At 57.6% G+C, this 26,202-nt stretch overlaps 1 protein-coding gene across 2 annotated transcripts in view; it reads right to left on the minus strand.

The window, feature by feature from the left end:
* Window positions 1-241: 241 nt before the first annotated feature.
* The window catches only part of CCDC40 (coiled-coil domain containing 40), a 41,925-nt gene continuing 15,964 nt past the window's right edge, over window positions 242-26,202 (minus strand). The window contains exons 8-20 of one of the 2 annotated variants that reach the window (XM_049635545.1): window positions 23,306-23,463; window positions 22,988-23,110; window positions 19,889-20,010; window positions 15,391-15,634; window positions 15,129-15,311; window positions 11,849-12,094; window positions 10,555-10,768; window positions 9,224-9,393; window positions 9,030-9,121; window positions 6,626-6,746; window positions 3,234-3,422; window positions 2,038-2,196; window positions 242-984 (exon numbers count right to left, since the gene is read on the minus strand). In XM_049635545.1, coding sequence (XP_049491502.1) covers window positions 736-984; window positions 2,038-2,196; window positions 3,234-3,422; window positions 6,626-6,746; window positions 9,030-9,121; window positions 9,224-9,393; window positions 10,555-10,768; window positions 11,849-12,094; window positions 15,129-15,311; window positions 15,391-15,634; window positions 19,889-20,010; window positions 22,988-23,110; window positions 23,306-23,463 — 2,270 coding nt within the window. In that variant the 3' untranslated portion in view covers window positions 242-735. Of the gene's footprint in view, window positions 985-2,037; window positions 2,197-3,233; window positions 3,423-3,456; window positions 3,873-6,625; window positions 6,747-9,029; window positions 9,122-9,223; window positions 9,394-10,554; window positions 10,769-11,848; window positions 12,095-15,128; window positions 15,312-15,390; window positions 15,635-19,888; window positions 20,011-22,987; window positions 23,111-23,305; window positions 23,464-26,202 lie in introns of those variants that run through there. The other variant, XM_049635546.1, reaches the window with a different exon arrangement.

Here is a 26,202-nt window from a genome sequence, read left to right on the forward strand (position 1 = left end):
CCGGGCCCGCAGCGGGGGAGGGGGGAGGAGGGCAGGGGAGGGGCGCTCACCTGGCGAGACGCGCCTGCGGGGGACAGAGGGGAGCGGCCCCCGGGGTCGCCCGTTAACTGAAGCCGTTCTGGAAGGGAAAGCGTCATCGCGCCCATAAAAGCGGCTGTTGCGCAACGTGACAGGGCGCCGTGGGGGGCCCGGCGGGGCCGGTTTCCGACGCGCTCCCGGAGAAATAGGCCTTTCCCCCATATTCAGAAAAAGTTTTATTTTTCGCTGAAAAGTTGGAAAGCGAAATTGTTTCGTAGGCCCTTTGAGGGCGGGGGCCGCTGGGAAGGCGCAGGGCAGGTGCGTCCTGGGGGCGCCCGTCCCACCCGCGCTCTCCGTGGGGCGCCCCCGCTGCACCCCGCGCCCTGGACCATGACGGTGAGCAGGCCTGGCGGAGGCGGGAGGCTCCCCGAACCCGGGCGCCGCTTGGACCTCGAGTCCAGCGCGGGGTGGGAGACACCCCACCTCTGAAATGCCACCGGAAACGTAGCGGGAGTGGGGGTGGGGGGTGGGGGTGGCCTTAGTGGAAATTGCTGGTGGCTGAAAGAATCATGCCATGCTGGCCTGCCTATTCGTCTTAAAGGACCTCTCTGAGGGTGGACGTGGCTTTCGGTGACACGAACGTTCTAAGTCCCTGATCATACACAAAATTCTGGTGTCTTCCATGGGAGCAGGCTGGGGGGAGGTCCCGGCTGCTCTCTAGGAGGACCCAGATGGCTCGAGCTTGCTGGCGATCATCTGGCTGACCTTGAGCAGGGCCTCCTGGAACTGGGGGTACTCGTCCTTCACGTGGTGGAGGATGGTGCTGATGACGGCCAGACGGTTGTCCAAGCGCTTGTGCTCGGCCAGCAGCGACTGCTTGGAGCGGAACAGGAACACGTACCTGCCGTCCTTCACCGCCTGGAGGTGCTTGAGGCGCGTCTGCAGGGCCACCAGCTCCGAGAGGTTCTTGGGTGGGACAAGAGGCCCCGCATCAGGTTAGGCGGGTTGAAAATAGGACACCGGCTTGCCCCCACACAAAGTCAGGACTCGAGGAAATGCCAGGTGGAGAAGGGTGAAGGAGAGAGATTCTCCAAACCGTGGAGAAGAGGCAGATGTGCGCTTTTCAGACCCTTTTCCTTCGCCCGTCGTCTGAGAGACCTTTAACGCTGCCAGGTGCCCGCCCCCAGAGCGGACACTTTTCGCTACCTCCCCTGTCTGGGCTGATCAGGCTTGGACCCGGCAGACTCAGCTGGCCCCTCTCTTCTGCTCACACCGCATCCGATCTGGCAGGAAAGCCCACGGGGGCGGCTGAAATTGTACGCAGAATCCGACAGCTTCTCACTAGCCTCACGGCTACTGCCCTGGTCCATGTGGCATCTCAAACAGCCTCCGGTGTCCGCCCTCCACCCTTCCATCCCACACACCCAACGTCAGAGCCAGAGCGGTCCTGCTAAGACCCGAGCCACTCCTCAGCCCCCAGCCCTCCCCTGTCTTCCCGCCTCCCCGAGAAGAGCCCAAAGCCATGATCACGCACTCACTCTTCTCTGGCTGCCCCTAGAGTGGTCTCCTGCCCTGCGTTACCCAGCCGGCAGCTCACCCCCTCACCCCCTTCAAGTCTGGACTCCAATGTTTTCTCAGACCCCCCATCCAACCCTGAGGTCCCTTCTCTGCTTTTTCCCCAGAGTATTTACCACCACCTAACTCTCATTCATTGTGTTTACCATCTGTTCCTCTGCCCCTCAGATGTGACGGTCAGGAGGGCAGGGATCATTCTCTGTCCTGGTCTGGTCTGTAGCCTTAGCACCCAGGACAGCGCCTGGCCCACAACGGATGTGCGGTGTCATTAGATGGTTAGAGAAGACGAGATGAGCGAGGAATCCCAAAGCGGCTGGCAGCGCTGTGATCCCTGGGCGAAGCGGGTCGGGAGGAGGCGCGCCCGAGGGGGCAGAGTGGCTGCTGCGAGGGGCAGACTCCACGCCCGGGTTCTTGCGGCCCTGCTGGCTCGGGGGACGTGCCTACCTGTTGCTTGAGGGCCAGGAGCTGGCCCAGGTTGGCCTCGAGCTCGTTGGTCCTGGACTGCATCTTTGACAGCTCCTCTTGCTTCTCCAGGAGGGAGTTGCTCATGTGCTTTTGCGTTTCTTCCAGTTCCGAGATGGCTTTGGTGCACTCCTCGGTGGCCTGGGAGACACACGGGACCGTGCCGGGATGTGGTTATTTAATGGACAGAGTCAGGCTAGAAGGATATACTCTGGGGAGGGTTCCCATGAGGATGGAGAGAGTCCCTGCCCCTCGGGAACCAGGACCCGGAGGGGCGAGTCCCAGTGAGATGCCGGGGCGCGGGTAAGCCCACACTGCAGACTGCTCCCCAGAGGCAGCCATGGCTTGGGCAGAGACATGGGGGCCTGAGCAGTTCTGGGGCCCCTCTCTTGCAGGAGGTCCATCTGCCAGGGCCCAGGGGCAGCTGAGCAGCTGCATGCCAAGGCTGGGATCAGATGCCTGGGCGGGACCTAAGGCCTCGCAGGGTGGGGGGCTGGGAGTGGGAGTGGGGGAGGTCTGGCTCCATTCCTGTGAGGTCGGGCTGCTGGAGGTGGTTCCCAGAGGAAGCAGCTGGTGGGGTCCAGTGGATGAAAAAAGTAGAGGTGACCAGGTGACTCTCAGGGTCTAGCCGGGGACAGGGGAGAATCTGGGATGCGCTGGCAGGGAGGAAAAAGGGCCATTCTGGGCACAAACGCCAGAGGCCTTGCTGGGCATGGTGTGCGGCAGGAGGACTTGGGTACAGCGCACCTGTTGCTGGGGCTGAGGAGTCGGGTGCGGCGGGGGGCGGGTTCTGGGCAGGTGTGGGAGCCCCAGGGATGGAGAGGGACGGACCTCACGAATGACCGGCATGGCAGAGAGAACCGGCCAAGAAGGACCAAGAAAAGGCCACTCTGCCGCCTCCAGTAACTCCCAAATGAGCAGTTGGGTCAAGCCTTTCATTTTGGGCTGCTCTGTCCTTATGCAGGATTTACACCTACGGGGGCTATTCCAGCACCCTCCATGGGATCCTCTGGACGACTCCACCAGACGAGTGCCCATTTCACAGGTGAGGAAGCCGAGGCACAGAGCTGTCAGGCAACGTGCCCGAGCCCCGCGTGCAAGAGCTTGGCCGGAGGCCGGTGGGGCCTTGAGGTCAGGTTCCGTGTCCCGTGAGCCTTCACCTACCACGGCTCCCCTACCTTGTGAACGTCCCTGATCGTGCGTCGCAGCTCTGTCTGCTTGCGGTGGAAGTCCGTCCGGGTGAGCAGCTTCTTGTCCGTCTTGCGCTGCCCCTCGGCCTGGGTGCAGATGGTCTCTCTGCGGGCGATGGCCAGCTCCATGTCGTGGATCATCTTCTCCTGCTGCTTCAGCAGCTGCCCGTGCCTGACCTGGGCACACAGGGCAGAGGGGCGGTGAGGGAGACTGAGGCACGGTCAGCGCATCTCCACGGACCCCCGGACCGGCACGGGGACGAGGGGGATGCGCCCGGGGACACAGGGATCGGGGGGCATCGCCAGCTGGTCAGAACGATTTTCAGGTCCACGCAAAGAATGCACGGGCAACAGGAAACTAGAAAGGGTCAGAGGCCAAGGGGGGTTGGCAGACAGAGGACACGGCTCGCAGCCTGGCTGGGATTCTGGAGCAGCACAGGGACGGTAGGTTGATTTCTTACTCGTGGTTTTGTAAGATGGCGAGGTGAAGGGTCTGTGGGACCAGGGCTGGGGCCCCGGTTGTCGAGGAGGCTGACCGTAGGGGCCACACAGGGTTTTCTCGAGCGGCGGGAGTGTTCTGTCTCGGGTGTGGGGGTGTCGATGTGGGCCCGTGCTAAACCCGTCCAACTAGACATTTAAAATAAGTACATCTGATTGTGGGTAAGTTCTGCTTCAGAAAAGTGGGTTCAAAATAGAAAAAGATAAACAGGGGCGCCTGGGTGGCTCAGTTGGTTAATCATCCGACTTTGGCTCAGGTCATGATCTCACACTCCGTGAGTTCGAGCCCCGCGTCAGGCTCTGTGCTGACAGCTCTGAGCCTGGAGCCTGCTTCGGATTCTGTGTCTCCCTCTCTTTCTTCCCCTCCCCTGCCAATGCTCTGTCTCTCTCTGTCTCAAAAATATATAAATAAAACATTTAAAAAAAAACCCTAACAAACAGCGAGTTTAGAAAATCACAGAAACAAAGGCAGTAAATAAACGTCGCATTTCTGTAAGCAGTGAGCAACTTGAAATTGAAAAAGTGGAAAAGTACCAGTGACTTTAGCACCAGAAAACTGGAAATACTCAGGTAGAAACCTAACCAACAGGCGAGGACCGGATGCTGGCCACAAGTCAGACAAGACGGAAATACGCCAAGGGGGCGCGCCGTGTTCACGGGCCGAAAACCAGCCATGGAGAGATGCTGGACAGTCTAAACCAGCCTACGGGCTCAGGGTGGCCTGAGCACGGTCCCCGAAGGCGCTTTTGTGGAGATCCACATGCCGATTCTTCAATTTTTATGGAGAGGGAAAAGACGCCGTGTAAACAAAACAAGCTCACGTAAACGGTGAGCTGCAGTGGTGTAGACCATGTAGGAGGGGGGGCAGGGCAGGCAGGCGGTCAGGCGGACACAGCAGAGTGCCCAGAAATCCAGAAATAGACCCACCCAACACGGTCAGCTGACTTCAATAAGGACAGTCCTTACAATACCCAGGGCCGACACGATGGGACATCCCAAGGTAGGGGAGTTAGCCTCAAACCACGACTCACACCATATACAAAAATTAACTCAACCTAGGGCATGGGGAAAAAAAAAAAAAACCCAACCAAAGTAGATCATGGATCATAATGGAAAACGTGAAAATATGAAGCTTCTAGAAGAATCTTCGTGACCTTGGGCCGGGCAACGATTTCTTAGATGGGCCACCAGAATCAGGCGTAGAGAACAGACTGGGTCCTCGCCACCATGATGACTCTCAAAGACATGACGACAGGTGAGCAAAGCCACACTGAAAATGCTTCATGCCACAGGATCCGCTTATGTGACGTTCTGGGAACTTTGGGGAAGGGGGCACGGGAAGCTCAGCCCAGGGGGCGGGAGGGAACTTGAGGGCTACGGCAGTGTTGTGTGTCACAAAGCGGTGGTGGTTACGTGACACCATGTTTTTGTCACAACTCACAGGACGATGTGCCACAAAGGGCGAGCTCACTTAAAAACCGCAGTTTACGAATCAAGGCTTGTGGGCCAAGGCCGTACGGACGTGGTCGTTCGCAAAGTGCCTTTTGGAAAAGTGGCCCGTGGCAGGGGGGTCTAGTCAAGCACGGAGACAGTCTTCCACCCTGTAATCCCGCTCTGGGCATCTAGTCTACAGAAAACAAGCACACCCCAGTGAGAAAGGATACTGTTGGAACGTTGTTCATGGTGACGAGGCACCATGGGGGACTGGGCATAGTCTGAACTCATCAACCCGGGAATGTTCCAAGGAGTTAGGATACAACCTTAGAACATTCTGTAACTGCTAAAGACTGGGTTAATGTCCATATTACTATTATTATCGTTATTATTATCATTACTTATTTTAGAGTGCGTGCATGTGCGGGGGGAGGGGGCGGAGGGAGAGAGAGAACCTTAAGCAGCCTCCACCCTCAGCGCAGAGCCCGACACAGGGCTCGATCCCACGACCCTGGGATCGCGACCTGAGCCGAAATCAAGAGTCAGGCGCTCAACCGACTGAGTCGCCCGGGCACCCCTGTCCGTAGTATTTAAAAATAAATATAAATAAATAAATAAATAAATAAATAAATAAATTGCTGAGCTGGACGTACGGATCCTAGTTTTGTTCAGGGACAAAAAGCAGCAGCCAGTAAGCAGGCGGGGAGAAGGTGGTGCCTGTGTGCCTGTGTGCGAGCGCTTGGTGGGGGTTCGACCTGCTGCAGCCACAGCGTATGTGGCTTGTGTGGTCTGAACAGTCAATTAAGTGGAGGGTTTTACAAACTTATCGGGAGCTCACGCATTTGATCAGAATTCCCCTGAACGGCACAGCCAGAGGGGTCCTGATTAAAAGCCGGGCTGTGGCAGTGATGAGTGTTTGTTTTTATTGCCTACTCCTCCAGTCTCTTCAGGCTCAGTGATAGCCTGGGATCTAATTACCAGCCTTTCGTGAGGTCGTGAAATCTGGCTCAAGATGACGGTGGAGAACGAGGGAGGCTCCGAGGGAGGAGACGGGTGCAGTCTCGGAGCACTTTTGACTGAGCGAGGCACCTTCTGCTCAATAAACGGGTCATGAGATTCGGGGGTCGCCACGCCACCGGCACGCAGGAACGCCAGAGTGCGCCGGCTGCCCCCGGGGTCAGGATCCAAGCGCCTCGTGAAAACACCGCGCACACGGCTGCGTGTGTCTGGTGGCGTCCGATTATCTCCGTGCAGGAAGGACGGAAGAAGACAGACCGTGGGCAGGAGGTCGGCAAGGAAGCAGCTGGTGGTGCTTGTGCTTGGAGCGGAGGGGTGACGTCCGTGCCGCGGGCCAGGGTGGCCCGTGCGGTTCCCGTGGGGCCCTCCCCCAGTGAGGCCAGGCCCACCAGCACTCCCCCCCCCACCGACACCACCCTCCTCCCACCCACCTTCATCCTGTGGATCTCCGCCTTCATGGCTCGGATCTCCGTCTGGCCCGTCTCGGAATCCACCGATGCGCGCATCTCTTTCGCCAGCTGGATTTTTTTCTCCCAAAGCATGATCTGGTGTCTTTAAAGGTGGGAGAGGCAGTGTGAGAGAGGGCGAAATTAAGGGGATTTCTCTCTGAGGCTTCTGTGAGCCCATGCTCTTAAGTGCTCGCTCCAAATCGAGACCCACAGCGGGTGGGTGGAAGGCAGGTCTGGGGTGGGCTCAGAGCAGGGGGCCCAGTACCTTGGACCCGGCTCTGTCTCGCTCCCACATGGCGTATTTAAATACCCAGGCACCGGGTGACGGGCTCGACTGTTAAACAGAAACAAATTTCCCCTGTGCTGGGACCGGCAGGCCGACATAACACCCTGGGCCAACGTACCCTCTGAAGTTCCTGCCAGCCCACCCAACCCAGGGCAAAGGGGGCAGTCGTGCCCCGGAGACCAGAGTGGGACCCGAAGCCCCCTGAGTCTCTGTGGACTGGCACCCTCGGGGAGGGTAGAATTTTGCAGTCCTCCTCCCTCTCCCCTCTGTGCCCCAGAGCCATGCCCCTCACACAGTGCTCAGGGGCAGGGGCAGTCTCTCCCCACTACAGCACCCGACGTGGGCTTGGAGGGCTGGTGCGGCTCACAGGCTGGGCCTCGAAGGCACCCAACTACCCTCCCAGTAGTGGCAAGTCCACCTTCCGGCACCCTGGGTGGGGACGGGGACCACCGTCTGGTGCGCTAGGGACCAAGGGGGGCGAGCACGGCAGGAGGAATCTGGACCCACAGCCACAGCCAGACCAGCTGCCAGCAATGGCCTCTCCTGCCCCACTGAACAGGGTGCCCCAGCCACACGTGGCTACAGGGCGCTTGAACTTGGCCGAGTCTGAATCGAGATGTGCCAGAAGTATAAGATACACGGCAGATTTCAAAGACCGCGTGCAGAAAAAGGACGTAAAATTCAAATTACGGCGTCCACCAGTAGATTTACTGGAGCACAGCCACGCCCGTTTGCTACGTGTTGTCCACGGCGGCTCACGAGCTGCGACGGCAGACTCAAAGTGGCTTCAAACAGGGCTGTGTGGCTCCGAAAGCCGAAAACACTTACAGTCTGGCTCTTTGCAGGAAGGGTTTGCCAGCCCGCGATACGGACAGACCGCGGGCGTTAAAAAGAGAGACGAAGAGAGCGGATCAGGCAGCTGTAGGGGAACCAAGAAAAGAACACGAACGTGACAGGAGTTGACGTAAGAAAAAGCCTGCACAGGCCAACAGCCCAGAAGCTACTAGGATATTCGCAAAGATTACGGAACGAGTGAGTCACGGGACGGAAGGCACAGCATAGGGAATGTCATCAGTGGTGGTGTAACGGCGTCGGGTGGTGACGGCCCGCAGCTACCCTAGTGGTGAGCACAGTGCGCACCCCGGGGGCCAGTGGGACACCGTGTGTCAACCACACTTCATTTAGAAGAAAAAGTTGCGATATCAGCGAAGACCTACGCCCGTGCCCCGGTCTCCACATTTGTGTCCCTCGCCGCTCCCCCTGACGCCCCGTGTGACGGTGGTTGAAGGTGTCACCTTTGGGCGGGGCTTAGGTCACGAGGTGCAGCCTCACCAATGGGACGTGTGCCCGCAGAGGAGAGGCCTGCGGCCACACAGGGCGGCTCAGCAGCCCAGCTCCCACTGCAGATGTCGGTCCACAGAAAATACATGAATCTGCTTCCAAGGGCAGCATAGAGAACACCCCCATTTTTGTTTAAAAAGCAAGCAGAGGGGCGCCTGGGTGGCTCAGCTGGTTGAACGTCCGACCTCGGCTCAGGTCAGGATCTCACGGTTCGTGGGTTTGAGCCCCGCGTCGGGCTCTGTGCTGACGGCTCGGAGCCCAGAGCCTGTTTCGGATTCTGTGTCTCCCTCTCTCTGCCCCTTCCCCGCTCATGCTCTGTCTCTGTCTCTCAAAAATGAATAAACGTTAAAAAATTAAAAATAAATAAATAAATAAAAATAAAAATAAAAAGCAAGCAGAGAGAAAAGACACGAACACCGTGGGTTCCGGTAAGGGAAGGGGGTTGGGACAACAACGTGACTTTCCCTGTCTGCTCTGCACAGATTGTTCTAGCGTAGAATGCTTACAGCTGGGGGTGGATTACTCTGGCCGTCAGGCATCACAGCAATAATATAACTTTTAACGCTTGTCCGAAAGAGCCACTCGCTTTCCCCCCATGACTGGCTTGGCGAGGGCGGGCGGCCGGAACCGTGTGGCGACACCAGGTCTTTCCTGGGACCCCCCCCCCCAGTGTTGGCTCCAGAACCGCTCCCCAGGCAGGTGTAGTGGACGGTGGGCGCCCCTGGGCTGCAGGGGCGGTGACACCACAGTGGCACTCACTCTGCCTCCACCAGGTTGTTCAGCATGGCCGCCTTCTCCTCCTGGAGCTGGTCCAACCTCTCCTGCATCTCGATGGTCTCCCTCTCCGAGGCCTGCGCGGGGACAGGGGCGCGGCCGGCTGTGGGTGACGCCGGGGGACGCGAGCGCCCACCCGCGCGCCCTCCCTCCGCCAGCCCGTGCCCTCGGGCCCTGACCTTCAGGGAGCCCACGAAGTCCTTCTCGGTCACCAGGTTGTCCTGCTGTAGCTCCTCGGAGCTGCACCGGCTCCTGTTTGCCAGCACGTTGATCTTCCTCAGCTCGTTTTCCAGGCCCCTTATGTGGCACTCAATCTCCCTTTGCTCCTTCTTCTCCTGATCGATCTTGTCTGCGGCAGAGGGGACGCGGGGGTAGCCATGTCCCCAGAGAAGCCCCCGCTCCCCGTCACAGCCCTGGCCGCTCCGTTTCCGAAGCCTGGCCCTTTGAGGGAACGGAAAGGACCCCTGTGTGTGGACGGCCAGCAGGTGAGGGGACGAGATGGTGGGGGGCAAGCCCCCTGCCCTGAGAGTAACCTTGGGGATGTGGCTGGTACTCCTGGGTCTCCCGGAGAGGTTGGCTCTGCCCCCTACACCAGCCCGCCCAGCTCAGGGGCGGGGGTTGGGGCAGAAAACAACCACCCTGATCTTCAACAGTGGGATTTGGACGACCCCAGGGCGGGCCAGGAAGGCAGCAGGACCCCTGGGAAGAAATGGGCCCCGGGGGGCACCTGGGGGGCTCAGTCGGTTAAGCGTCCGACTTCAGCCAGGTCATGATCTCACAGTTCATGGGTTCGAGCCCCGCGTCGGGCTCTGTGCTGACAGCTCGGAGCCCGGAGCCTGCTTTGGGTTCTGTGTCTCCCTCTCTCTCTGCCCCTCCCACCCCCCTCAAAAATAAGTAAACATTAAAAAAAATTTTTTAAAAAGAAAGAAAGAAATGGGCCCCGGGCCACTTAGCAGCATTTCCCGTGGGGCCGCGTGGCCGGGCTGACCTGCGTGGATCTCTGGTTGGAGACCACGTGCGACCAGGTGGGGGATCAGGGTGCCTCAGCGGGGGGCCCCGGGGAGGGGGTGGCGGCCGGGAAGGATGCCCGTCTCACCCTACTGGACACTCCAGCACATTAGAGACCCCTGGTTTTTACACCGTCTGGGAGCCCGTGGTGGGACGGGTTTTCCAGGTTCCGCCGGAGAGTAAGAAAGATTCCCCATCTCGCAGCCCCGAGTTCGGGGCACGAGGTGTCCCCTCCCCCCCTACCCCGCCCCCCAGAGGGGGACCCACTGGGAGCTGCATCTGTGCGTTTCCAGTCACGCTGCCCAGCCTTGGGCAGGACGGTGGGCCTTCCACGGTCCTCTCTCCGGAAGCACCCTTCCATCCGAGAACTGGGCAGATCCAGTGGGCCGGCCACGGGGCTGGCGGTCAGGGCAACAGCTCACATTTACGAGAGGTGCCGTGATCCTTGTGGTTTCGTGAAAAGTAGGCGGTGGGTCCCCCTCCCCGGACGCCGAGCGCTTACTTTCTATGCGCAGTTTCTTCTGCTCCAGGATGTGGACCTCCTTCGTGAGCGTATCCAGGGAAGCCAGCTGCTCCTCCCGCTCCTGGGTGCCCTTGACCATCTCCTGCTGCAGGCGCAGCCAGGTCACCTGGGCCTGTGTCACGCTGCTGTTGTTCTCTTCGATCAGCTTGGTCAGCCGCTTGATTTCGAGCTCCAGAGGCCCCGCTTCTTCTCCCTACGAGGGACGGTCACAAAAAAGCAGATTGAGCCTCCTTGTTTCCAGAGGGGTGCTCTCCGCGTGGGCAGGGGAGGGGGCCAGGAGATCACACAGCTGGCGAGGATGACTGGGGACGTTTCCTCTGGGGCCCCGGGCTCCCGCCATATGCCCCCCTGACCCACTGTGGGAGACACGGGTCTCGGGAGGCCTTCTCCACCATGTCACAGCCTTGTGGGGCCGAGGGCAGGGTTGGGGGAACTCCGTCACCCAAAGGGGCTTTGCAAGTTGTCTTTTTTTTTTTTTAATTAAAAAAAATGTTTTTTTTGGAGAGAGAGCACGAGCAGGGGAGGGGCAGAGAAAGAGGGAGACACAGACTCGGAAGCAGCCTCCAGGCTCTGAGCTGTCAGCACAGAGCCCGACGCGGGGCTTGAACCAGTGAGATCGTGACCTGAGCCGAAGTTGGGCGCTCAACCGACCGAGCCCCCCAGGCGCCCCATCAACTTGTCTTTTACCAGCAGACTGTCACGGGTCGGGGTCTGTACTCTCTTAGGACCCGTGTGGGTTGCAGCTTTGAGAAGGCTCCCTGGTGTTTGGGGTCTCCTGTCTTACTCCCGGACCGGAAGCCCGGAGTTAGGGCCCCAGGCTGGGGATACCTGGGTGGCCGATAGCACTTCAAGCCTCAAACTCATCAGACCCCCTCACGCAGAGCAGCGGTCCGAGGGTCAGATCCCACCCACTGTCTTTGTACGACGAGAAAGAAGAAAATTGTGTGCCAGGTGAGAGTTACATGGCATTCACACTTCAGGGGCCATAAATAAGGTTTAATTGTGCACATCCATTTACTTAATCGCCTGCCTTGCCGGCCGGGACAGCAGGGATGAGTAGCTTCGGCAGCGACCACCTGGCCTGAAATGTTTGCTGTCGGGCCCTTGGCGGAAGGAGGTCCGCGGACGGCCCCTGACTGGGGTCGTGCCCCGTGGGTATGGCATTTCACCCGTAAAAGGGGCGGGGAAGGCTCAATTCTGAACCTAAGGAGTTGCGGAGACGGCCAGGCACGGACACCGAGCAGGGGCGGCCTCTCCCGCCCCGAGGTCTTACCCCCAGCTCGGAGACCATCTGTTCCAGCTGCTTATTGAAAAAGTTGATGAGGCCCTGCTTCCTCTCGATCAGGATCGTGCGCCTGGAGATCTCGTTCTCGCTGTTGGTGATGAGGTCATTGACTTTTTTCACCTCCTTGTCTAGCTCGGCCAGAGTCTTCTGATGGGCGTCCAGCCTGCAGTTGGTGTTCGTGATGTCCAGGGTGGTCTGGGCAACGTTGCCGTCAGTTTTGGAGAGATGCGTCACCTGAATCAGCAAAAGGAAACGTGTCTGAACGTCTCTCCCCCCTGGGTGGGGGCTCCAGATGGGCTGGCCGGACTGTCATTTCCTTGAACGCCTGCCACACGGCCAGCCTTCCTGCCTGCCAGTCTTCACATATAAGCCCCCTTCCTTACCCCCAGAACCAGAAACAGGATCATACTCTACACATAGATTTGTAAGCTCCTTTTTAATTAGCTAAAGCTTGACTTCTATCGTCATGTCATTGTCTTTTAATGTTTATTTATTTTTGAGAGAGAGAGAGAGAGAGGGGCACAGAGCACAGTGGGGGAGGGGCAGAGAGATGGAGACAGAATCCGAAACAGGCTCCAGGCTCTGAGCTGTCAGCACAGAGTCCGACGCGGGGCTCGAACCCATGAACTGTGAGATCATGACCTGAGCCGAAGTCGGCCGCCCAACCAACGGAGCCACCCAGGCGCCCCTGTTCTCATGTCATCGGTCAGGAGCTGCAGCCCATGGCTGAGCGCCTCTGCAGGGCACGCCCGCTGTCCTGAAAGGTCTTGACCAGCTCCCCCTGCCTCTCTTGTTGGCTCTCAGGAGGATTCCCTCCATCTCTCCGGTGACGTAGAGTTTACTGTAGGGATATTTATAGCAGCAGGCGCGGCCGCTCAGGCTCCCTTTGGAAATGGGGTCTTTTCCCTGGACCGTGGCTGTGCCCACCACTCCTGCCCACGTACATCCTCAGCTCTCTCCCTGTCCCCGTCCCCTGCCGACTCCCCGTCCTCTGAGGTGCACCCTCTGACCGGCCACTGTGGGTGACTCGGCAGGACACCCAACGTTCCTCAGTGTTAAAGCAGGAGCCTGCCCAGCAGGGGCAGAACCTTCCAGCACCTCGGTCACCCAGGTCCCCGTGTAAATGCTCCCGAACCCTCCCGTCCTCTGAGCTCTGGCAAAGCCCCCGGTCTCTTCCTTTGCCGAGACCCATCTGTGGTGCCCTGGTCTTCACAGGGGCTCCCGCCTCCCACTCTGCCTCCGAGCTTGCAGCCCTATGAGATTCCAATTCCTAAGTCCCCTTCTGGTCACCAGCCGGACGAGCCAGGCTCTCTGGACTCCCCCGGCTCTGCTCCTGGACCTTTCACTCGTGTTGAGACCGCCCTGGCCTCTCCTGGGATGTCAGTACTGTTCCTGAACTAACTTGTAGACTCTTGGTTGACCCGTGCCTGTCCGCCCCCTGGGCCCCAGCTCCAGATCCCAGGGGGCTTTCTGAACAGTTTGGCAAAAACACCCCCTTTCAGGAGCAGGACTTGGAACTCTTGGGCAATCACGATGGACAGTTGAGGGACCGAGACCCTTTACTGCCCTCCGCTGGTCATCGGTGGTAGTACTGTCCCCCCTGCATCCTCGCAGGAAGGCTGGCTTCACACACACCATGCTCCTTAGCTTCTCCAGGACAGCGTGGGGCCCCTAGTTTTGCTCCCAGCAGGTAGCCTTGCCCCCACTTCCCACAGGAAGGATGAATGGAATGCCCCCGGCGTCAGACAGGACCTCCTGTGGACACCCAGCCGAGCCCCGTCTCCCCACTTCTTTGGTGGAACCAGGCCAGGAGCAAGCTGCCCTCCTCCCGGGTGCCCGGGAGGGTGGCGTGCCTAGGCTGCCGGCCGGGGAGACAGCAGCCCTGCCCTCCCAGAAGGACAGGTGAGCCCCACCAGCCGGGCCTCCTCCTGGCCGGTATCCACCTGACAGCAATGGCGATCAACCGATCAATGGCCGACATTTAGGGGCACGGCCTCTGGCTCCCCAGCCACCTTGCGCTCATTGTAATAAATGCTTAGATTCAATCCTCTGACACCTGCCAAGTTTCTCGTACGAGGAGAGAATGAAGGCAGAGGCCAGGATCGCGCGGAAGCGGGACTTAATGCTCTTAGCCTAAGGCCAGGAGGGGCCCACGGTCCCCTTCATCTCCCGCCCCTCAGATGGAAGCTTCTGGTAGGGGCTGGAGAGTAAGGCAGGCTGAGTGGGTCACCTCTCCTCCTGAGACTCGAGTGAGGGCCGTGGGGCGGGCCATCTGCCGGGATGGGCCCTAGGCCTGCTGCAGGCCAAGGCAGCCTCCGGGGGGTCCCCGGGGGGCCCACGCCACAGGAAGGGTCAAAGGAGAAGCAATTTAAGTATAGAATTGCTTTCTGAAGGACACAGGGACCCGTGACCACAGCTCAGAGTAAAATAAGACCCCTGGAACAAGAGAGAGGCCTTGTCGGAGGGGGTCCCGGGGCCCCGACGGCCAAGCCTGGTGGGGAGAGGCTCTGGAGGCTCCCACCCACTGATGACACCCCCTACCCTTCGACCCGGGGTTTCCGCTGTAGCGCTCTGTCCTCAGAAGTGTGGGACAAAACCGTCGGGCAAGCCCGTTCGGTGCTGAGTTGTTTATAGTACTTAAAACCTACACATTCATATGATGAGATGTCGTGCAGAAGGGAAAAAGGGAAGTTTCTGGAGAATATTTCACGGAAAATGGTATGCTGCGCATGGCCTGGAAGCTAAATAAAACTCTGTATACACACGGTGAGAAGATCAGCGGAGTCCTACGCTTCTTACCTGTGCACTTGTCTCTCTGCGTCACTTTTCAGTAAAACTGACAACAAGGGAATAGAATGGACTGAGAACTGACACACGGAGTGTGGGCACACACGAGCATGTGTGCCTGTGCGGGCGTGCCGGCTCGTGTGCGCGTGGGGATGCTTCTACGCACGTGTGTTTGCGTGTGTCGTTGTGCGTGCACGTACTCGGTGGCGGGTGCGAGCATGGGTGTTTGGAAGGAGTTCCAGAAGGAAGTATACCAAAACGCTAGAAGAGGTCGTCTCTGGACGGTGGGGTTATTTCCAGGCTTTTCTACCACCAAATGCTTGCTTTTAGAACTAGGACCAAGTGGAAAGTGAACGGACACGCCGAGGGCCCCTCGCTCGCCCTGCTTCCTCTGCGTGCGATCTGTTCCCTCTGAGAGCCGCTGCCCCGCCCGCCAGCCCAGGCGCCCGTCCCGCACGGCCGCGGGCGAGCGGTGGCGTACCAGGTTGGTCTTCTCCTTCTGGAGCTTCAGGATGAGCTTGTGGAAGCACTTGGTCATCTTGTTGGAGGTGATGTGTTCCTGCAGCTTCTCCGCGACGGAGGCATCTGTCCTCCTCTTCTCCTCCAGCTCGTTCTGGATGGTCTGGTGGACGGTCTGCAGTTCGCCCGTGGCCGTCGCGTACTCCTGGAAAGAAAGCCGCAGGGGTGGCGCGGTTGGGGAGGCCGTGGGGACCGGCCCTGCGGGGTGGGGAATGCGGTCCTACCCCGTGGGCCTTGCCCAGCGCGGCCTCGGTGTCCTGCAGCACCAGCTGGTAGGTGTTGAACTCGTTCTGTAGGGTTTGCTGCTTGGCCAGGCACTGCGTGGTCAGCCTCTGCATCAGGCTGGCCTCCGTCTCCGTGCGGTTCAGGACGCCGGCCAGCTTCTCATTCTTCTCCTCCTCCTTCACGATGGATTTCTTGTAGGCCTCGATCTCACCGTCGATGGACGCGATCTGGTGCTGGCACTCGCTGCCGGGACCGAGAGAGCAAAGCTGGGGCATCAGAGGGGCCCAAGCGTGTGGTGGTGCCCGCTCACGGGGGGCTCCCCCGATGGGGAGGGACGAATGGGAAACCAACCGCAAATAGCAGCCAGTGTCGACTACTGCTCCCTGATGTATTCACAGAGCCCCTGCCCACTTTTGAGTTTAAGGCTAAGACTCTTCTGAGATAGTGAGTACAGGAGAAGGGAGGGAGGGGTTGGCGTTGTCCGGGGGCCTCGTCCACCTGCCCTCGCGAGGCCCGAGAGCCATCCTGGAAAGGGGGTGCGCGACTCCAGAGTCACACACGTGAGCACTGGAGCTCAGGTCACCGGACTGGCTCGCCCCACGGCCACAGTGCGAGGCGTGGCTGGGAGGCCACCGGTGCGCCTCGCTCCGAACTCTTCTGTTTCCCCCCCCCACACACACACTGGCCGTGGAAATACCCGCAATTAACGTCCATTCACAAACACAGGTGCCGGGAAACAGAAGCGGAATTTTCGTTTGCGTGCGAGACATTTTCCCCCCTTTGTTCTGAGATGTCCACTGACGGCATCTTATCCCTTGAAAAAGTTCTTATTCAAAAAATCGGAAAGTACTTTCTCCTTGAACCGGAGTAACGCCCTCCGTGTCTTTTCTTCACATCTGTCCCCAGGCCTCCAATTCTCTTCCCCAAGCAACCAGCTATTTCTTACATGTTTTTCCAGATCTATTCATACTTATATAGGATTATGTTTGTCTGTGTCTAAGAAACAAACAGTAGCCTGGTAGATCCCGTTCTGTCTTAATTTTCTTGTGTCTTAGAGATATTAAATACCAGTGCACATGGAAATCCCTCAGTCTTCTCAGTGACCAGATGGAATTCTAAATGATGACGGGGCCCTAATTTAAGAATCCTCACTGATACACAGTTAGGCTCTTTCCAGTTTTCTGGCCTTTCCCCCCCCTAATTTCAACAGTGTAGCAATACACATCTGTACACATTTTAAAAAAATACCAGGGAGAGATGGCATGTTTATTCGGCAGAAAATCCGATATTGTTAAGGTGTCGGTTCTCCCCGAACAGATCCGTAGACTCAGTGCAATTCCAATTCCAATCCCAGGAAGTGTATTTTTTTCCCAGAAATCGACAAACTAATTTTAAACTTGATATGGCAATCCACAAGACCTCGAATTGCCAAAATAATTTGTAAAAGAAGAACGAGGATTCCCACTATCTGATTTTAAGACTTTCTATAATAAAGCTGTAGTCACCAAGACAATGTGGTGTCGGTGAAGGGACAGAGTAGACTGAATGAAACAGAACCAGGAGTCCACAAATCGAGACGACACCACACACACACACACACACACACACACAGTTGATTTGTGACTGAGATGACACACTATTTCAAAGGGGAGAGAGCCGTCTTTTCAGCAGTGGTGCTGGGACCGCTGGAGACAGACGTGCAAACAGACCGAGCTTGGGTCTCATGCCACGACAGGCATTGACTTGGAATCAGTCATGTGCCACACAGAAGAGCTGAGCAGAAGACAGGAGGAGGGAATCCTCATGACCCTGGGTCAGGCAAAGATTTCTTCGAGGGGACGTAAAAAGCATGAGCTCTGAAAACAAATTAACTAATTGGGCTTCATCAAAATTTATGCTCTTCCAAAGCCATGGCCGGGAGAAGGAGCAGGTGAGCCACAGACAGGGAGAAAATACTTCCAAAGCACACACCCGAGAGAGGACTCATGTCTAGATTATGCGAAGAACCCTCAGAAGTCAAGAACAAGATAATCCGCTCAACTGAAAAATAAGCAAAAGACATTTCACCAGAGAAGGCATGTGGGTGGCAAGTAAGTCATCAGAGACACGCAAACGTAAACCTGGTAATGGCTACGATCAAAATGACGACACCGAGCGTTGGTGAGAATGGGGGGCGCGGGTAACCGGGACTCTCACCCACCTGCCGGAGGGAATGCACAATGGAAGAAACCAAACCGGAAAACACACGGGCAGTTTGTAACAAAGTCGAATTCGCACTGGCCAGCGATCCCGTGCCTGGGTATTCACGCGGCAGAGTCGGAAATATGCGTCCACACCCAGACGTGCACCGACTGTCACGGTAGCTTTTCCCACGATGTCCCCAAACTGGAAACAATGGGGCAGTCCACCGGGGTGGGGGGAGCCGGGGAACACAGTGGCGTGCTGTGTGGAGGAAGCCGGACGACAAAATGTGCACACTGTGGGGTTCCATTTATGGGACATCTTGGGAAGGACAGGGCCGCAGGGGACAGAAGGCAGGTCAGTGTCCGCTGGGGGCGGGAGGTGCAGAGAGGATGCTGACTCGGGGGGGGGGGTATGGGGGCACTGGCCTCGGTCCATTTGCCGAAAAACTCGCAAAGCTGTGCGCTGAAGAGGGAGAACCCTTCCGCATAAGAAGCGTGTACATAAATTAGCCTCCGCAAACCCGGCTTAGAACGGAAAACCTACTCGTTTTCTTTTTTAGGAAGTAGCAGCCTTACAAATGCCTATTACATCTGACAATAAAAGCAGACGTCCAGTTTAAAAAGGCACAGTCACAAACTGCGTGACAGACGTCTGAACACGTGGTAAGTCACAGGCACGGGAGAAGAGATGCCCGGGCGTGCCCAAAATGCTAATAAATTGTCGTGGTCACCAGAGGGAAAAAGACAGCGCTCTTGGAAACCTTTTTCTGTGGTTTTCAAATTTCCTATGATGTGATCACTGATCCTTGATAACCGATCGCTTTGATAACTTCCTAGACGAACGGATACCGACAGAAAATACTGGGGTACAGACACTGGTGGAGCTTACTGCACGGCCCCGGCGTCGGTCGCCATCCATCAAGGTTCCCAGGGAAGCTGCTTGGGGGTCTGGAGGCACCCTAGCTACATCCCAGCATCCCCAGGGCGAGGGGCTCTGTGCCAGGTCGCCCCTCCATGTCCCATCGGGAAGTTAGACAAGGCTGCTGGCAGGGCACCAGGGGATGGGGTGTGGCCCCCCCCCCCCCCTCCCCCGGGGACGGTAAATTTTTGGGTGTCCCCGCCCCCCTGAGCTTAAACACAGTACGGTCTGTGGTTTCTGCTTGTTTTGAGATGTTTCCTTTGAATACGTGACTTTCAGTGTTTACTAGAGTCCCAATCATGATTGTTCACCCGCGGCTGGGACCCACTTTTGATGTGACTTTGTCACCGACATGGCAAAGATTCGATGGCTGGTCGTGGTCTAGAGAGTGTCAGGGTGGTGGGGACCTGTCTGGTCTAGAGGTCACATGTGGGCCTCACCCGGGGCTGCCGGGTCCAGATCAATGGGGTGTTCGGCCAGCCTCGGGAGAGCTGGTCATCCGGCCTCCCTTAGTGTGAGGGAGGGGCGGGACCCAGGGTGCCGTTAGAGCGGTCCCAAGAGGCCTCGCCATGCCCCTTTGTCGGGGACACATTTTTCCTTCTCTCTCTTTTTTTAAAAAAATTTTTTTTAACGTTTATTTATTTTTGAGACAGAGAGAGACAGAGCATGAACGGGGGAGGGTCAGAGAGAGAGGGAGACACAGAATCTGAAATAGGCTCCAGGCTCCGAGCTGTCAGCACAGAGCCCAACACGGGGCTCGAACTCATGGACCGCAAGATCGTGATCCGAGCCAAAGTTGGACGCTTAACTGACTGAGCCACCCAGGCGCCCCATTTTTCCTTCTTTAAGCAGGCTCCACACTCCACACCCAGCGCAGAGCCCCCCACGGGGCCTGAACTCACGACCCCTGAGATCAAGACCTGAGCTGAGATCAAGGCTCAGACCCCTGACTGACTGAGCCACCAGGCGCCCCTCCGGGGACGCGTTTTTAGTGGATGCTCTCTGTCGTTGCTCTGTGGCCCCGGTTATCCTTGGCAGTGATGGGGTGCTGCTTGCCGGACCCCAGGCCCGAGGGAGGCCCACTGGGGCCACCGTGGCAGTGCCCACGTCAGGCTCACACAGCGCTGCCTTCCACCACACCCTCCTCTTCTGGCAAATCCGGGTGATGACAGAGCCCCCTCCAGGGTCTGTGGGCCCACGCCAGCCCAAGCTGAGCGTGGGGCCCGTCACACACGAAAAGCACCGTGAGATTGCTTTGCTCTGGATCCCACGTCTGACCCTGCCTCCTGACCCTGTCCAAGGCCAGCAGGCGAAGGGCGCACCCGCCTGTGGCCCCGAGCCCCGAGCCCCGGCCCCCTGCAGGGCGGCCAGCGGCCCTCCCAGGGGTGCGCGTACCTGAGCGCCTGCCGGATGGTCCTGTGCGCCTCGTCCCGGTGCTTCATGCCCACCAGGCAGGCGGCCCACTGCTGCACGATGTGCCTTTTCTCCACGTGGATGGCGTCTATCTCCGTGCAGGCCTGCGGGGGACAGTCAGGGTGACGCGGACGTTGGCCGAACCTCGTTATGCCGGAGGCCCCACGGGAGTGTGCAAGGGCCCCAAAGGCCGGAACCGCCTCCTTTCCCGTATGTGACTCGTGCTTTTCCTATCGCGCACCAGTGAAAGGACGAACGTGAACATAAATACGGCTCTAAAGACGCATTGAGCACCCACCCGAGCCCTGACCCAGGGCCGCGAGGTGCTCAGAGCCAGGGGATCGAGGAGGGGGAGAAGGCGGGTGGAGGGCAGTGACTGACGCCCGCCCCGTCGAGAATGCGGATGTGGGGGGGGGGGGTCGCTGGTTCTCACGATGACTCCGGTCCACAGACGGAGCCTCGGGGCCCGACAGCCCTTCCCGTAAGAGCCCGCACCGTGGAGAACGACCTGGCGGCTGGGTGGGGGCGTCCATCAGGCCCTGATGGGTCTGTGTGCATGTGTGCACGTGTGTGTCTGTGTGTGTGCACGCGGGTGTGGGTGTGTGCGGTCACGTTCTCTACGTTTTGTAACCCGGAACTAAAAATCAGCATGCTGTGCACGGGCTTTCGTGTCAGCAGGTATTTGGTTGTCGGACAGGCTTCCGCTGCACGGACATATGGTGACTCTTGAACCCGATGCCCACCCTCCCTGCCCCTGCCCCCGCCATTCATTTTGCTTGTGGAGTTTTTAAATCTACACAATTTCTACTTGCGTGCGTCTTCAGCACTTTCCTTGGAGCGAAGCCCCGGTGATATTTTGGGAGGGGGTAGGGGAGTTTTAGGGCTGGGGCGGGGGTAGGGGAGCATCTTTCCCCATGTGTGTTACAAAGCTGTCCTTGAATAAAGATCTTTTTTAAAAAAAAATGTTTGATGTTTATCTATTTTTGAGAGAGAGAGACAGAGCAGGGGAAGGGCAGAGAGAGAGGGAGACGCAGGATTGGAAGCAGGCTCCAGGCTCTGAGCCGTCAGCACAGAGCCCGACGCGGGGCTTGAACTCATGACCCACAAGATCACGACCTGAGCTGAAGTCAGACGCTCAACTGACTGAGCCACCCAAGTGCCCTGAATGGAGATCTTGATAAAGACCCACGTGTGTTTTCACTGCCAGCCTGGGAGGAACACTCCCCTCCTCTCTGGTTCATCCTGGTGAGCCTGGCAGAACTCCCTGTCGGGTCCTTTCCATCACTGGTCCCTCATCCGTTCATTCACGAATGTCTGTGATGCACCTGCTGTGGGCCACATGCTGTTCCAGGGGCAGGAAGGCAGGATACACAGAACTCGGGGCGGCCCTGCCTGGCTGGGGCTACACACCCAGAAGAGAGGGGCCGAAGGCACCAAAATTCATGAGAGGAAGTCACAGCATCGTGTATATATGTCCACAAACACCACATAGTGGAATCAGGCACAGGGTATTTCTTACTGATTTTCAAGATCTAGGGACGCCTGGGTGGCTCAGTCGGTTGAGTGTCCGACTTCGGCTCAGGTCGTGATCTCACGGTTCGTGGGTTCAAGCCCCGCGTCGGTCTCTGTGCTGACAGCTCGGAGCTTGGAGCCTGCTTCGGATTCTGTGTCTCCCTCTCTCTCTGACCCACCCCCATTTATGCTCTGTCTCTGTCTCTCTTTCAAAAATAAATAAATGTTAAAAAAAAAAAAAAAAAAGAAAAAGAAAAACCCTCTCTTTCTGCCCCAGACTTATTCGTCGGTGAAAGCCTGTGTCTCCCGGGCGTGGCTCCCGCCTTTCCGTGAGGCTGGTGCCCGAGGTCCACAGACGCTATGGTGGGTGTGCCCTGCCCTCCCCACCTGCTCCGTTAGTTAGAAAGGCCGCCCCAACTCAGGATCTAAAAGACATTTTTCTTTTATTTTCTTCCAGTGCATTTCCCCCCATTTACATTCCTGATCCCATCTGGAATTTATTTCAGTGTCTGGTATGAGGAAAAGATTTAATTGTTCCCCAAATGATTAACCAAATGTCCCTACCCCGTTGTCCCTGATTCGCTTGTTCTCTACTGATTTATAATCTACTCAAGTTTTACACAAATGTTTGCTTACTTCTGGGCTCTCTCGTAGGCTACCATGGCCTGCTTGTCTCTCCTCATCCCCAGGAACACAGTATTTTACCCTCCAGGGCTCTATAACTGGTGATACGTGGTAGGACAAAGCAAGGGTGACCGGCCCCAGAAGCCCTCAGTTCAGGGCAGACGGATTACTGGTCCCCCTTCCTGAATCTCCCTTCCCAAACGATTCCCGCCTAGTCCTGAGTTTATTCTTCAGATAAACCTAAGAACCTCTCTGCTAACTATACAACTGCTTTTTTTTTTTTCCTTCCCCCCCTGAGATTCTGATCAGAACACATTCTAGATTCACAGGCTGGGGAGCACCGACCGCTTTCCCTTACGGGCCCAGGTATGTCTGTCCACTTGTTCAAGCCCTTTTTTTTCCCTCCAGTAAAGTGGTTTGTTTCCTTTCTGTTGTTCTTGCACACATGAGTGCAGATGGTGATTCACGGATTAAAAAAAAAAAAAAAAAAAAAAGACACGGGTACCTGGGTGGCTCATTCGGTTGAACATCTGACTTTGGCTCAGGTCGTGATCTCACAGTCTGTGAGTTCGAGCCCCGCGTCGGGCTCTGTGCTGACGGCTCGGAGCCTGGAGCCCGTTTCGGATTCTGTGTCTCCCTCTCTCTCTGCCCCTCCCCCGCTCATGCTCTGTCTCTCATTCCCAAAAATGAATAAATGTTAAAACAAATTAAAAAAAAAAAAAAAGACACAGCAACGTTGGTTCCTAGTGTTGGCTTCTGAATGTGGTGCCCCACCGAGTCCCTCCCTCCCTCCCGCCACGGGTCAGCAGGATGCTGGGACGCTTAGGGAGACACAGGGCTGGGCAGGGAGCCTGCGGGCTAAGCGGGCACCGGCCCCGGGCGGGCACCGTGCGGTGGGCGCTAAGTGGGTGCTTCCACAGCTGAGCGCTGGGGTGACGGTCCTACCTCGCTCACTGCTTTCCTGAGAGCCCGGGTGTCCTCGGCCTGGGCGCAACTCTGAGCCTCCAACAGGGCGATTTGTTCTTCCAGCTGGTTGGCTTTGGTGGTGAGCTGGTCCACGTGAAGGTCCTGGGAAACGACAGGCACCTCAGAGAGAATTCTCCAGAAGCCCCCGACCCAAGTCAGTGACTCCCTGCACCACCACCCCCCCCTCACTTCCGGCCGGCCACAGCCTCCCAGGGCCACGGCATTCACGCAAGAGGCAGAGCTAAGGGCCTTTTGGAAAATCAAAGGTTTGGTCGCTGCATTGAGCGTGCAAAACACCTGCTGCTTCTTCTCCAACTCGGCCCGCGTCCGCTCCACTTCTGACTTCTTCACCACCCGCTTCATCACGCGGATGTCGTCACGCACGTCCTGGTCTATGTTCTGCAGGTAGAAGAGGTGCAGAGCCAGGCCCTCCAGCTCGGCCTGCAGAGCCGCCACTGCGGGAGGAAGAGGGGGAGGGCTGCTTGGGCACCGCGCACGCGCCGTCTGGGCCCGCAGCCCCGGAAGGGCCCCCTCCCGCGGTTGTGAACCGAGCCTGGGAACCTGCCTCTAAACCACGGAGACCTTCGGGGCGCCTGGGGGGCTCCGTCGGTTGAGCGTCCGACTTCGGCTCAGGTCACGATCTCGAGGTTCGTGAGTTCGAGCCCCGCGTCGGGCTCCGTGCTGACGGCTCGGAGCCTGGAGCCTGCTTGGGATTCTGTGTCTCCCTCTCTCTCTGCCCCTCCCCTGCTCACGCTCTGTCTCCTTCTATCTCTCAAAAATAAATAAACGTTAAAACAGAGCAAAAAACAAAGACCCAGACTTACAGTCCAGTTGGAGAGACAAAACCACATGTGATCTGTAACCACGAATCACAACAAGCCGCCCGCTGCCCACCAAGTATTAGAGGCCCTCCCTGCGTCTAAGGATCTGCTGATAGTGTGTCAGGCTGTGAGTCCTCGTGTGAATTTTACAGAGTTTTGTTTTGTCTTGTTTTTTACTGCTTAGAGGTTGCCAGTCTTAGGTAGAGCCCTACACCCCGGGAGGAAGCCGGCCTAAGTGGGGCTCAGCTCTGCGGGAGCCCCCGGACTGCGGTGGCTATGTTGGGGCTGCAGGCCGGAGCACCAAGGCTGTCCTCCACGGCCAGGCCCGGCCAGGCCGCACTTGCCACTCCCAAACCCCGAGGAATGGACTACTTTTAACTAAACTCACAGGAGCCTGATTTCTAAAGCCAGAACACCAGCTCATTTAGGCAGCTAACCCTCGATCAGCCCTAGTCTGCCCACTTGGATAGAACGTTCCGTTCTAAGGGGTGGATCCACGCCCAGGACTGATTTATAGATCCCACGGTGGCTGGGTGAGTAGCGAGTTAGGGCAGGTGTCCTTCAAGGGTGTAGCTTAACCTTGAAAGACATTCTTTTGCATCCAAGAGGACTGTAAAAATTCCAGCACTGGGGGATTCTCTGGCTCCTGTGTGGGTAGGGATGACGGGGGGCGGGAGTGGGAGTGGGGGAGGAAGCAGGAACAGACGGAGGAGGTGTTGCAGAAGTGGGGTCACCAGGGCAGGCCGGGGCAGGGGGAGACTGCGCTTGGAGAGATGTCTTTACAGAGATCATTGACATACAAAGAGGTCATACGAGTGGCCCTAACCCCTGATGGCTGGTGTCCTTATGGGGAGCAGAGATCAGGAGACAGGTGCACAGAGGAACGACCAGGGGAGGACACGGGGAGAAGGAGGTGGCCACAAGCCTGGAGAGAGTCCTCGGGAGGACCCAGCGCTGCCCACACCCAGATCGCCGACTTCCGGCCTCCGTGGCACTGGGTTACAGCCGCCCGAGCTGACCGATTCACCCTCGCCTGAAACATGAGAGAGCGTGTGCAGAACCTTCCTTAAGAGCACGAGTCCAACCGTGCTTTCCTTCTTAGCTGCCCGAGTAACTACAAGCCAGTATTTCCAATCCTCATTTAAATGTGCATTCTCATGACATCGGTGGAGTTGAACCGAGTTTCACCGTCTTCATGGCCAGGTCTGTCCCTTCTCCAATTTGCCTGCTCATGTCCCCGGCCACACTGCTACTGGGATGTTGGTCGGCTTCTAAGAACTCTAGATGCATTAAAGGCCGGGTGGGCAGAACTTGAAAATGGCTCCCCTGGCGTTTGCCCTCGGGTGCGGCTCTTGCGATCGCATTGCGTTACCTGTCGAAAGGGAAATGACCGGGTGGGCCAGGCCTAAGCAGGCGAGCCCTTCAAAAGCAGTGAGTTGTGTCCAACTGGTGGCCAAAGAGGAAGTCGGGGGGGGGGGGGGGGAGGTTTGCAGGATGAACGGGACCCAACGAGAGGGGAATTCTCCAAAGTTGGCTCACAGAGGAAAGGGGCCACATGGCGAGGGATGTGGGCGGCCTCCAGGAGCTGAAAGCCATCCCTGCTCACAACCGGCGAGCAGCACCCCTCAGTCCTACGGCTGCAAGGAGCTGCATTCTGCCAACGACACGAATGAGCCTGGAGTCGGATTTTCCCGGGTCTTCCCGCCTGCACCGGGCCTCGGCCTCGTGATGGCCAAGCAGGGGGCCCGGCCAGCCGCGCCAGACCTCTGAGCTCCGGCAGCGTGCGTGCACGGATCCACGGGCTGGTTTTAAGCCCCGAAATGGTGAGAAGCTGTTTCTCAGCGGCGGGAAACTAACACCGAAGACGTGGATGTTGTCGCAGGTGCTCAAACGGGGTTCCTCCCCATTTTGTGCTTGTCTTTCAACTCCGTCAACCCCTCTTGGTAAGTTTTAAGTTTCCGTGTGAGCAAAAGTGCTGAGCTCCTCCCCTCCGGCCTCAGCGCCTCACGTCACGCTTGCGGAGGCCTGCCTCACCCCGAGACGGTGTTTAAAAACGATCCCACATATTCTTCTAATGCTTCTGTGATGTTCTTAAATATTTACCGCAGCTGACCTTGCTTTTTGTATGGGGTGAAATAGGCGCCTGGGTATTTATTTTCAGAGGACCGAGTAATCAAAACATACGCTAGGGGCTTAAAAACGCAATCTGTGCGTTTCTGTAATTTGCGGTAAATTAGCTAAATTCCCAGGCGCGTTCCCTGCCATTCTGCTCCGCACCATCGATCTGTGTGCCCGTGTTTCCTTCCGCGCCATTCCGTGTTTACGGCTGTAGATTGACAGCGAGTGTCGATACCTGATGGGACAATTTTCCTT

Source organism: Panthera uncia, chromosome E1 (genome assembly GCF_023721935.1).
Source record: "Panthera uncia isolate 11264 chromosome E1, Puncia_PCG_1.0, whole genome shotgun sequence".
NCBI lineage: Eukaryota > Metazoa > Chordata > Mammalia > Carnivora > Felidae > Panthera > Panthera uncia.